Source organism: Theobroma cacao, chromosome 2 (genome assembly GCF_053813885.1).
Source record: "Theobroma cacao isolate CCN51 chromosome 2, ASM5381388v1, whole genome shotgun sequence".
In the NCBI taxonomy this organism is placed as follows: Eukaryota; Viridiplantae; Streptophyta; class Magnoliopsida; order Malvales; family Malvaceae; genus Theobroma; species Theobroma cacao.
The window spans coordinates 6,420,359-6,433,355 of NC_142640.1; the positions used below are offsets into that span (position 1 = coordinate 6,420,359).

The 12,997-nt window shown below is 34.9% G+C and overlaps 2 protein-coding genes across 14 annotated transcripts; both read left to right on the forward strand.

The window, feature by feature from the left end:
* Positions 1–668: 668 nt before the first annotated feature.
* Positions 669–6,699, forward strand: LOC18608159 (APO protein 3, mitochondrial-like). Of its 13 annotated transcripts, none has more exons than XM_088803785.1 (6): positions 669–1,199; positions 3,417–3,535; positions 3,687–4,090; positions 4,567–4,997; positions 5,280–5,943; positions 6,252–6,699. In XM_088803785.1, exons 3-5 carry the CDS (start codon positions 3,711–3,713, stop codon positions 5,687–5,689), a joined length of 1,221 nt encoding a protein of 406 aa, XP_088659911.1. In that variant the 5' UTR covers positions 669–1,199; positions 3,417–3,535; positions 3,687–3,710; the 3' UTR covers positions 5,690–5,943; positions 6,252–6,699. The 13 variants fall into 13 exon arrangements, with proteins under 13 accessions (XP_088659911.1, XP_088659913.1, XP_088659908.1 ...); XM_088803787.1 differs by having other exon boundaries at positions 3,709–4,090; XM_088803791.1 differs by having other exon boundaries at positions 670–1,199; positions 3,834–4,090.
* Positions 6,700–7,453: 754 nt separating this feature from the next.
* LOC18608160 (Phosphoglycerate mutase family protein) lies at positions 7,454–12,936 on the forward strand. The gene is made up of 10 exons (XM_088803390.1): positions 7,454–7,644; positions 8,663–8,724; positions 8,876–8,983; positions 9,144–9,223; positions 10,096–10,258; positions 10,626–10,704; positions 10,837–10,921; positions 11,471–11,590; positions 12,326–12,370; positions 12,480–12,936. The coding sequence occupies exons 2-10, from the start codon at positions 8,665–8,667 to the stop codon at positions 12,571–12,573; spliced, it is 834 nt and encodes a 277-aa protein (XP_088659516.1). The 5' UTR covers positions 7,454–7,644; positions 8,663–8,664; the 3' UTR covers positions 12,574–12,936.
* Positions 12,937–12,997: the final 61 nt, after the last annotated feature.

Here is a 12,997-nt window from a genome sequence, read left to right on the forward strand (position 1 = left end):
GTTAGAGCCGAGTTCGGGTGTAAATTTGCTGCTTGGCATGGTCCGCCATGCAAATTGAGGAAAAACTTCAGTAATGGAGGTTTAAAGGGTAAATCCGAAAGCTGCCTCTGGGCTATGGCTGCGAATAATGACTCCCTATTCCAAAAACTGGTTCCATCTAAGAAAAGAAAAACCGGTTCCCTGATAACCATTCGCATTAACGATATTAGTTATAGAATTATTGATTGGAGTCGGAGATTCTAGTGTCGGTGGTAAGATTAACAAAGTTTATTTCGGGTCTTCTATCAAGGGGCCTGGGATCATGACAATTAATAATTGGTATAGTCACTTTCTTTATATCCTTTTTTTTAAAATTATTTTTTATTTTTTAAATATATAATATTAATTTTTAAAAGTAATAAAAAATAAAATTATTTTTTAATATTATTACGTCATTAAATTATTAAAAATTACATTTATGTGTTGAGCATAAGATACTTTTTAAAATAAAATATTTATTTTAAAAATTAATGAATTTATTTAAAATTTTAATTAAAATTTAAAAATACGAATATTTTACTCAAAGATGATGAAAGCAAGGGTGACAGTGGACCTATTTTGGGTTTGAGTTTGGGCTGATTAAATATAACCCGTGATATTAATATGGGGCAAGACAACATTCGGCTTACTGATGATTTGCTACTAAGCCCACGAGAATTATAGGTGCGGCTTGACCCAATTTCCAGGTTTTCATGCGCCAGTCGTTACATTTTGCCAGCTCTCCTTGTCAGAAAATAATTCTTTAGCATGAAAGTAATGTCCTGTCCTGAGGGAGGGGAGAGAGAAATGGTTTAGGGCTGAGAGAGCAGAGAGAAGAGGTGGAGGGAAGAGGAAGAGGAAGAGGGACGGTCGGGGTACCGGCTGCTGGAGAGTGACAGAAAAAGAAAAAGAGGAGATTTTGATATAGGGAGACTCGAGGGAGTTCGCACTGTTCATTTATATAAGAACGTGTTTCAATTTGATTTCGAAATGGGCTGGGGCGTTTAGTCAGTTAAGGAATATGAAGTTTTTGGGAGACGAAATTAATTTTTTTCCCGGGGGAAGTTGGGGGTTTGGCAGGGTTAGAGTGTTGAAGTAGCTGGAACTCCCTAGACTCTGTTGAGTGACATTTCTGGGCTTAAGTGCTTCACAAAGCTTTCTGTTTGTTATTTTCCTATTAGGTATGTGTTTTATCAACACTTTAGCTGTTGTGAATTGAATTTCATTTAATCTCTTGGGGTAGGAAAATTTTAACCTTTTTTCTTATATGTATTTATTTGCATGCTATATTTTGATGTTTCAAAAGGAGACTTTGTTTTTTGTTCCATTCATTGAGTTTCTTCCAATTTTAAAATGTGATTAGAAAATTATGTGCTTCAATATGCTATCAAAGCTGAAACTAACACAGGAAATAAAGGAACTGTAAAATAATGAACACTGATGATTAAGATTCAGCTATGCTACTGTCAATAGTAGTATCTACTCTATTGTGAACAATAAAGAGTCTGGGGAGTGGGTATTGCTTTTAAGTTTTTTTCTTAAGTGCATGAACAACACCTATTTCTTATTTATAGCTTTTGCGGTAATGTTGGCTGATAGGAGGATGATATTATTTTTGAGTTCATTAGTTTCGTATTTTGGGTTGAGTTTTTGTTTAGGAACTGCAATTTGCCCAGAGAAAATTTTATGAATGTACCAATTGATTGGCCATACTGCATTTGGAATGTCATTCTCAGTTCCTCTGAACAGATAACTTTGTTTGTTCATCATACATAGTAATTTGCTGGTGCAATGAACATAAAAAATACTCTATTCCTCTAAGCAAACAAACCGTGTAGGTTTCTGAGTCAAGGCATAATGAATTTTCAATAAAAAAGAAAGGTGTAATCTACCTCTCAAGTATTTAGTGATGAACTATAAAGAAAGCAAGAAATAATGTTCTTTGGTTCACTTCACTTGTCTTGATGGGGTATATCTGCTGGTGCGTGAGGCATGCGGAAAATGTATGACTTTTATATTCCCTTTTCCTGCAGATACCTTCCTCCAGAAATTGGATGCTTAAAGAATTTGGAATATCTGTATTTTTCATTCAATAAGATAAAGAGTTTGCCAATTGAAATTAGTCACATGAATGACTTGTCTTTGTTAACAGTTGCCAATAACAAATTGGTGGAACTATGTAATTTATCTCTTTCTCTCTATGGTAATTATTCATCATTATCTTTTTCTTAATACATGACAAGTTTTGAATCTGGTACGCTATATATATATATATATTTGATCTCAATAAATTTTTTATTTTTTTTTTCTTTTTCACTTGTAACGTTTGTAGCTTTCTTCAACTAAGGTATATATTAAAATTGAACTAATAATAGTTGAAACTATTCTCTATCAATTGAAGGTTATCTATATTTCTATTTCTTATTCTTTAGGGTGTAGTCAAATCTTAATTATGATTGAGCTGTGCTACTATTGTTTGGTTGTATTGTAAAGTTAAAAACTTCAAAATTTTCTCACAGTTTTTAATTTCTTCAATCTTTTTCCATGTTCAAGACACTACAATTGAAGTTTAATTCTTTTTAATAAAACTTCACATTCAGCTTTATCTAAATATGAAAATATAACTATTGCTATGACGGCAAATTTTAGATAAAACTCTCGCTGATCAAGGGAATGATGGTGAAACCTTTAGTTTTTAGTTACACTATGCAATCTTATATCCCAAGGCAAATTGAAGAGGAAGATTCAGACCTATGCCTTGGGAGATTTTAAGTTAAGAGGAGGCGACTAGGGGAGGTTTCAATATTTCTCATAAGTCGAGTAACTCAAACATATGTTAGCACATGCAAAGGAAGCAAATAGCATGGTTGTCAAATTATTAATTCCTCATGATGAAATATGGGTATAGGAAATTTTTTTCCCTTTTTTCCTGGGTTAATGAGCATGGAAGCTTAATCATAGGAAAAGATACATCTCTTTGAATCTTGATGAGATAATTTTAGAAGAAATAATGTTGGCTGTTTAATAGATATAAAGTATAAATTCTGTGTTTGTATTTATTGACAGAATTATATGCTTTTGGTGTGGTTCATTTCTCTATTTAATTATCTGAATGTCGCATATTAACTTGACATATCTTGGTTGATCATTATGTTTTCGAAGTAAATGTTTATAGGTTTGCAAATTCCAGAAATGCTAACAAGGTTGCACATTGGATTGTCGAGCACCAAAAATGAATCTTTGTTCAGATGATTATGTTTGTAATCCACCTTTGTAGTGATTGTTATATATGCATTGGAATTGTTAACTCAACTACTCAAATAGCCTTAATGCATATGAGTTAAATGATTATATTGTCTTTGCTCATGATTAGATTAACTTGATTATAATCTTTGAAGTGCTTAAAGGAGCAAAAAGACTCCTGAGTTAAATGAAAAACAAAACAAATCCACAGCGAAGTGCAGGACATAACTCTTGTATACTTTAAAAGATTGGCGGTGACTTTAACTTACTGAAGGTTAGGCCTTTCTCTCTCTTTACATGGTGTTCCATTTGCTTGAATGTTTGATGCTATTGTTTTGCTTTTTTTTTTTTGGATTTTTGGGCATTTAGCATTTCTTTCTGACATTGCTTGTATAATGTTTGTGAAAATAACTAAAATGGAAAAGAAAAAAAAAATCCTATCAACAGCAATGTTGCCAAGACAAGCTCAAACCATAAAGAAGCTGTGGGAATTTGCTACCCAAAACTCTTCTACATTCTCAATTGTTGGAAATAAATTGAAGCATCAATGTGGCTCCTACTCTACTGGACAGACTTGCAGAGAGCTTCCAAGGAAGCTCAAGAAAGCAGAGCGGAAACCATGGGTGACAAATATTAATGAACTGAAGCGTATTGCTAGAACAGAAAGGAAAGAAAGACAAATGGTGCGGGAAAGGATTCTACAACCTCCTGAAAATGGTTTATTGGTTAAGGAACTGATTCCAGTTGCTCATCAAGTTTATGATGCCCGAACCAAACTACTCGCTTGTGTTTTGAAGGTTGCTGAGGGTATTGCCATATATTCATGCAGGTAAAACAGAAAAGTGTTTTTTAACATCATCTGAGTTGACAAAGATTTATGAGCATTTCTTCAAGGCTTCTTTTGTTGCATGGTGCTTTAAAATTATTAAGGAAGAACCTTTTCTTTAGTGTGCTTTTATATATATTATGTTGTTCAGACTTGATTATGAATGTTGGACAAGGATTCATGTCTGATGCTGGTTTGTTAAATTTTGTCTATGCATTTTTTTCTATATTTCGGGACATTGGAGTATGGACAGATATGCATTTTCACTTCAAGGTGTCAGATATCTAACGAGATTTTGAAAGAATATCGATATCAGTGGATGAGAAATGCCAAATTCTAAGTGAACTATCACAGGGTGCAACATGGCCAACTTATTGAACCCAAAAATAGCTTGCTTAAATATTTTGGTTTATTATCATTGATTTTGTGATTTAGATTTTCATAAAATTTTCTATGCTATATATTTGCTCATGGTGCAGTGTGTGTGGAGAAGTTCACATTGGCAATCCACCACATAAGATCAGAACATGCAATGTTATGGGTAGCGCAGCTAGCAAAGAGCACAGTTGGAAAAGAGGTGCTGTTGAACACATCTTGCCTCTTGTTGAATCTTTTCATCTCTATGACAGGCTAGGAAGAGCTGTTTCTCATAATGAACGGCTCCAAGTGGATCGAATTCCAGCAATTCTGGAATTGTGTGTCCAAGCAGGCATCAACTTCTCTGAGTATCCTACTAGGAGAAGAGTCTTTCCTGCTTACAGTATTTCTGGTAGGATAATAGACTTTGAGAGGAGATTCCCCAAAGAAGATGCACCTGGCAAAGACATTAATTCATGTGGGTTTTGGCAGAAGAGAAACAAGACTAGTGGTGATAGCAAGTTTGTAGACCTGCAACCTGGTGATCTACAAGGTCAGTTATTGTTGTTATTACATTTTTGGTTTCTTAAGTTATGACTGATTTCTTCTTTGATCTGAGCTATTCTGCTTCATATTGTCAAATATACGCAAGTCTCTTTGAATAATTCTCCAATTAATTGTTGTTTTGTTGTTCAAGAAATTTTAGATTAGAACAATGATAAAGTGATTTCAAATTTGATCTCTAATACCGTAAGCAGAATTCAATACGGATATAACCTTATAATTCTATTATTGGCTGCTAGACTTTATCAAAGTTGATTGATATCTTGAATAGGTATTGCGGTCTGTGGGATGGAGGCATGGAAGAGAATGCACTCAGGAGCCTCTAGGCTTATGCAAAAATATGCTGTCCAAACTTGTGGATACTGTTTAGAGGTCCAGGTGGGGCCTAAAGGTCACAGGGTACGGAATTGTCAAGCTTACAAGCAGCAGATGAGGGATGGGCAGCATGCATGGCAGGAGGCAACAATTGATGATGTAATTCCTCCTGTGTATGTGTGGCACATACAAAATCATCAAAGTGGGAAACCTCTAGTAAATGAGTTGAAGAGGTACTATGGAATGTTGCCTGCAGTGGTGGAGCTGTTTGCACAGGCGGGTGCCAGCGTGCCTGATGATTACGCTGGTATGATGAGGGAAGATGTTGCAGTGCCTGAATTGGATGAAGAAATGTTGGTTGTTTAAGCATTGCATTGAATCTGCATACATGCTGTGGGATAACTGAAGGTTTCTGGAGCAACTATGCCTTGACAAAGAAAGATCTTTCTTGGGGATCATATTTAGAATTGGTATATGTGTGGGAAAGACTATATCTGGTGGTTGCAAAGAGATGATAAAAAGTTCCTGCTTCTTCAAGTTTGTCACAGAGTTTTCTTATAACAGTGATCAGCTAACGAGTGGGAAGGAAACTCATTGTACTTTTGAGAGTGTTCTTACAGGTATGTCTCATGCGTGAATAGATTAGTCGGGCCCGGATTATGAAAAATCTCCAAAAGCTTGTCAGATGTTGGCTTGAGTGCCTACAATATTATCTCTTATTCTATATTCATTGCTAGTACGTTCATCAAACTTTTTTAATCATTTAACTTGAAGTGAACTAGATATCTACGTCATTTTGTCATGCTTCCATTACAATTTTTTCTTTCAGGCAGGAGTCTGGTTCTAGCCCTTGGTAGTCTTCTTAGTTTGATTTGGGTTTTTTCCTGTGGAAAGCTTGGAACATTCAAGTTGTTGCTCCATGTTTCAGGCTCTTTATTCTTGCTCCATGGGAAGAGTGGAAACAATGCAGCAAGAGAAAAAAATGTGACTCGGGAATTTCTATCATCAAATCATTGATTGAAAAGAGATGCTGTTCCACTTGCCGTGAGAGAAGTAAACTTCCGCAGCTTAGCAATTACAAACAGCACATCATACATCGAAGATCTGACCTAGTCTGAACATGGCATTAATATGAGATTCCTTGTAGAAATTAAACTGTGATTCTGTTTGAATGATCAACTTCAATCAGCACTCTTAGCTAAACATTCCATTTGGAATAAGAAAGCACCATTCAGTTGATTATTGTAAGATGAAAGATAGCATATTTGTATATCCTTTTAACTATTATGGTTTCATATCAACCATTATCGTCCCTTGAAATGGTCAATTGGTATCGACAATTATTCCCACTGATTGAGGGGAATTTTTGTTTTTTTCTCTTTTGGTTTGTGGCTAAGAATCGTTGAAGAATCGATGATCATTGATTGTTTATTGTCCATAGTTGCCAACAAAATATGTAAATATTTTTACTTTTTTAAGTTTTATTAAAATTTTAATCGAGTTAATTAATTTTTAAAATAAATATTTTTTATTAAAGACATAAGTTCAATTGTTAGTAAAATATTAATGTTTTTATTAATTTAATAATGTAATAATATGAATAAGATAATTTTATTTTTTATTAATTTTAAAAATTATTATTATATAATTTTTTTATAAAAGAAATCAGGAGTGTACTGATTGGTGCTTCTCTCTCTTGGGTAGCACCAGATCTGGTGCTCCCCCCTTTGGAGAGAAGTTCTTGAATTTTTTTAAAAATTATATAACAATAATTTTTCAAATTAATATAAAAAAATGATATTTTCATATTCTCTATCACAATTGTTTACACTTTTAGGGTGGATTATAGAATTATATTTTTAAGTTACGGGTGATGAGTATTTTACTTTAAAATTTAAATTTTTTTAAAATATTTTTTTGATAGTAAGAAAATCTTTTAAAATTCTAAAAACATTAAAAAAATTGAAACCCTTAATAATTGTAACTTTAATACTATCGCTTGTACCAAAACTGAATCTAAATTGTAATTTACGCAGATGTGAGGGTCGAAGAACAAAGGGGCCAGGACAGACGGCAAAGCTCAAACTCAAAACTCCATAATGAACACACAACACAAAAAATGTTATTAGGACCACCACCATGTTTTATTGGCATAAACTACACTCCCGAGCTGCCACGTCGTCAACGCAATTCTCTATCATTCCTCGCCTCTTCTTCTTCCTTCTTTTCCGCTGCTTCTATTACTATTCCAGTTAGATCCCAGTCAACCTCGTCTCCACTCCGTTGCTCTCCTCTTCACCCGCTCTCTCCCTCCCGTTCTGGTTAGTTATCAGATCCACCTAAACCTATAAGCATTTTCATTTTTTATGTTTGCTAACTTGGTTGATGCATTTTTTTCCTAGGTGGATCGTCTTGCTGTTAGTTATAATGTGGGGTTTTCCAGTTTTGATCAGTACCCACGAGTCCTCTTTTTTATGGTTTACTTTTTTTTATGTTTCTGGTTTGATTCAGTGTGGATTCCTTTGGTTTAGTCTATAAGTTTTTCTGACGACGCATATTGATGACTTTTTTTTTCTTGGGGTGGGGGGGGGGGGGGGGGGGTGGGTTTGAGGAGACGATGGTTTGTCAATTGGTAGAAATCTGTGGTCTTTCTTTCAAGATACAAGCTTGAATTATTTTTGATGGTTTTTGGCTTCTGGGTTGTCGGTTCTGGTGTAAATTCATTAGCTTTTTGAATGATCCAGTAGTCATTGAACTTATTAGAAGATAGGCTTTCAAGTTTTTAACTATTTTGGCTCTGTGTCTCGTTGTGTTTCTTATATATATTCATAATAGACGCAAAACTAAGAAATCGGGGTTTTGTCATTATGGCAAGTGGCCTAGTTGCTGTCAAATTGGTATACACACGTTAAGGTGTTAATTTGGAGGCTAAGAAAAGAGAACAATAAGTTTGGGGAGAAATTCAAGTCAGTAGGATACCTAAAAGTTAGATTTGACCCAGTGTTTTCAAGCTTGGTTATTGTTAAATATTAATGGAGATTCAGTTGAGCCCCTAATATAGTGGGAGCTCACCATGTTAGTTCCTATTTTTATGGTGCATTACATGGGTTTCTGCCTTACACCATACATGATTGTTGAGTTAGTTCTGCTATTAAACTTGCATGTGTTTTTTGCTATTGTGCCTGAATATTTTGATCTGCTGACATAAGCATACAATTGACTGGATGCAGTCTTGAAATCCTTGTTCAGATTGGACTTCTTATGGCATTCGATTTTCCTTCATGCTTTTTTTTTTCTTTGTATTCTAACTCTAACTTATAATATTATTTTTGGTCTCAGAAATGGATACCACTGCTGGCCTAAGTTTGTTCCCAATGCACCGCTGCAAAACTCTTCACCTGGTTGGTATCAAATTTATTTTTCAATTTATATGCTACATCCACTGCAGATTTGAAGCTGGTATATATTTGGTTTGAAGGTTCAAGATTGCTTTCTTTCTTGGCTTTTGCTCGCAAATCAAGGCATTGTGGTCTTATAAAACAATACATCCAGGTGAGGCATGCTCAGGGGATCCACAATGTAGAGGGAGATAAGAACTATAAAGCATACATGTCTCCAGAATATTTTGATGCACACATTACTCCTCTTGGCTGGCAACAGGTAAGTAGCAGTCATTATGTTTTTATGTACGTCTGTAGGCACATTTTAAATTTAACCTCATTCAGATCAGGCTCTTATTAGTAGTCCAAAGGCAGAAACTTGCACTTATAAGAGGAATCTTGTATGAAGCATTGAAGCCATGTTATTGGTAATGTTTCAGGTTGATAATTTGCGTAAGCATGTCCATGAATGTGGCCTAGCTAAGAGGATTGATTTAGTCATTACATCCCCTTTGCTAAGGTAGGGGTGCCAGCATTTTATATTCCTGTCAAGAATATTTCCTGGCTATATGTTTTCTTATGCCTGTTTTTTGAATTTAGTAATTTAATGGGCATGAAGTCGGACCTTTTATGTATCATGTGGGTTTCTGATGTGCAGAATTCTCCAATATATGTTTGCTGAAGAGGGGGAACCCTAGGAATCTAATCTAGATTCTGCGTCTTCTCCTATTTGGGCCTGAAGTTGTTTGCTCAATTTTTTAGGTTCTCTGTATTATATTATGTTGCCTATAGCTTTTAAATTTGGTTTGGATGTATCCTTTTATGGCTGATAGTCAATAATCAATTTTTTTATGGAACGTTCTCGTAAGAATTTTACTTCTAGCTACTTTTATCTGTTCATGGGAACTGTCATTCAGTTAAGTAAAGCAGAATGCAAAACGAGGAATCCTAATGGTGCCTCGTAATTTCATATTTAGATCTAGTGTTAATCTGTGGTCATTGTGGGCACAAAATTTAATTCCAAATCTTTTATTGTTCTTTGCACTTGAGGGTGATGCTGGGTTTATTACACTGGCCCAGTATTCATGGCTGATTTATCCATATTGTCTATGTCATTTGGTCTTAAATGAAGCTATGGCTTTTTGTATTGAAGAGGATGTTAGTCTGCTATAAATTTTTTCAACTAGATATTGAAGTTATTATTAGAATTTGAGTTGGTAAAACCTTAGTATCAGCAAAGTTCCATATTAATTTTGTGAACAGATTTTATTGCATGTAGAGTCATAAATTTTAGTATCATTCCTCCTCTTAGAAGTGTAATTATGGTTTGTAAAAAGACATCAATAAATTATTAGACATGTATTTATTGACTATGGTCACTTTATACTGTAGGACATTGCAAACAACTGTTGGGGTATTTGGTGGTGAAGGTTATACAGATAGGATGGATATCGTACCACTTATGGTGGCAAATGCAGGAAACAGTGGCCATGCTGCAATTTCAAGTCTAAACTGCCCACCAATCATTGCGGTAGAACTTTGTCGAGAACATTTGGTTAGTCTCATTTTAATTTTCTTGCAGTAACGATTCCTTCTTGATGTATCATTATTGGATACACTATTGACCTTAAGATTGCTGGAATTGAAAATAGTTAACCAGGAAAGACAGTTAGCATCTATTGCATGCATTGATCTTATCAATCTTATAGGCTTATGGATCTCATAATGTGCTAGTTCCTTGATTGCCCAATTTTTGATTTGTGATACCTCTTGGTGCAAGCATGTTCCAGGGTGCATTTTTATTTTCTTTTTATGCTTTGATCTGTTAAACATATTGTAGACATGGGATTCTTTGCTTCAATTGTTACAGTTCAAGGCTTATTCTCTTGTCCTGAATGCAAATTTTTTTTCTTTGGTTTCAGGGAGTCCATCCTTGTGATAAGAGGAGAAATATCAGTGATTATCAGTTTCTTTTTCCTGCAATTGATTTCTCACTGGCAAGTAATTCAGTTTCTAAGATGCACCTGTAAACAAGCTATTGTTTCAACTTTTGATATCTGAACCAAATGTGGCCAGATTCTGGTAATCTTCAAAAGTGTATGTTGAGTGTCTTTTGAATTGCTATTCAGATAGAAAGTGATGAGGACACGTGGTGGAAGGCTGACGTTAGGGAGACAAAAGAGGAAGTCGCGGCCAGGGGGCTGAAGTTCCTGAACTGGTGCATACCTTTTTTGCACTTAATTGGTTATATCACTCCTTTAGTCATTGGTTCTTTAAAATGAGCATAAGAAAACCCTAATTGGATGGGGCATTGAAACTACTACTTCTAACTCGGGCACTGTTTGAAATCATCTTAGATTTCAGAATAGAATTAATGTAACTTATTCTGGAAAGCAACGGGATTAACATTAAACAACATGGCTGTTGCATTATATGAGAATTTTCTTGCAACATAAGTTTCTGATACAGTTAATTCAAGTACTGTCATCAAAAATAAATTTCAAAACTTTTGCATCAAGGAAATCAATCTAATTGATCCCATCTTCTGTTGTTTTACTTGATTTACTTTTTTTTTGCAATTTTTTAACTTCTAACAAAGATGTTTCTTTGAAGTTCTTATTGTTTGCAAGAACCCCTTTTTTTTAAAAAAATTTCTGTGTCTTTTGGGGAGACAATGCCATCCACGGAAAGCTAATAGGAGCAGTAGATGCTTAACATGATGTAGGCATACAAAGCATGCTTAGGCTTCTTTTTATTCACTTTGCAGGTTGTGGACACGGAAAGAGAAGGAGATAGCGATTGTTACCCATAGTGGGTTTTTGTTTCATACATTAAGTGCATTTGGAAATGATTGTCACCCATTGGTGAAAAAAGAGATATGCCAGCAGTAAGTATCCTCAAGTGCCTTTCATTGTAGCTGGTGAATCCTGGCTAGACAATTTTAAACATGACTGTTGGCTTGGTAGCTTTTGGTGCACTCTTAATCTATGTACAAGATGCAGTTTATTCTTTATTTCCAATCCTTTCAAAAAGATGTCCTTGGTAGTTCCAGTTGAGCTTGAAAACTGCTACATAATGGTACTTTTAATTTTATAATATGCTTCACATCTGTTGCATAGATATGGTTCATAAAGATTAAAAAGGGTTCAGATTGTGTCTGCATGCTTATCAATGCATGGGTTCATGTGCAAATTACTGCATTCATACTACTGCTACTAGTTACATTGAAATGTTGGCCTTTCAAAAGAACGTAATTTTGCACCCAGGTCACATTTGATGCTGCAAAGCCAGAATCTTAAAGTAATTTTACAGTTTTAGTGTTTGACCAATTCTGGTTACATCTGAAAGCATTTTAAGGTAGTAAAAATTTCTTGACCTAAAGGCACTTTCAACCAAAAATAGAGTGCTGGTGCTTTTCACCAGAAAAGAAGGGGCATGAAGATTTTTAACGAGCTAAAAGGAGTATGGCAACCAAACAGAGTTAACCTTTAGTATAATATCTCATGTGATGAAGTTTGTTTACTAAAATAATACTTAAATTTTGAATCTAGTTGACAATTAGAACTACGATGAGGTGTTACCTCTTTCCAAAAGAAATAACTCTTCTACCTTGTATTGACAGCTTTGCAAATTGTGAGCTTCGCTCCTTGGTCATTGTTGACAGAAGGTAAGCTGATATAAAACACAAACATGTTTCTGTTTCATCTTGTTTTAAAGTCTTATGAACACCCATTTGGATTCTTCATGCTTCTTATTGACTCCCCTTTTTTCTCTAGTATGATGGGATTAGATCCCTCGGCAACCAATTATCCAGGAAAGATTCCATCGGGACTGGATCTCCCAAGTGATGTTGTGGATGAGAAGGCTTAGAAAAAAAGAGGACCTGATACAAATTCCTTTGTCTGAGCATTATGTTTAATGCTTGTGATTAAGTAATCGCATTGTTGGAAACTCCATAACCAGATATGGTTTCTGTTATTATACTTTAAAGATTCTCTTCAGGTATGGTGATTTCAGCATGTGGGTGAGGAAATTCAATGGTGGCAATTGAGATGCACTAGACTTTAAACGATATTCCTACTGTTTGGCGAAGAGGTTAACAGGCCTCAGATCTCAACCATCTACATGTTTTACCAGACTTTTCAATGTAGACATTCCCATCAGTTTTACCTTCTATCTGTTACTGATCAACCATAATCTTTCTTTTATGCATTTAGTTATTTTGTTGTAGTAGCAGATCGTCTATTAGCTGTCTTGACCTCCTCTTTCCCACCATTTATCCCTCTTCTCAATA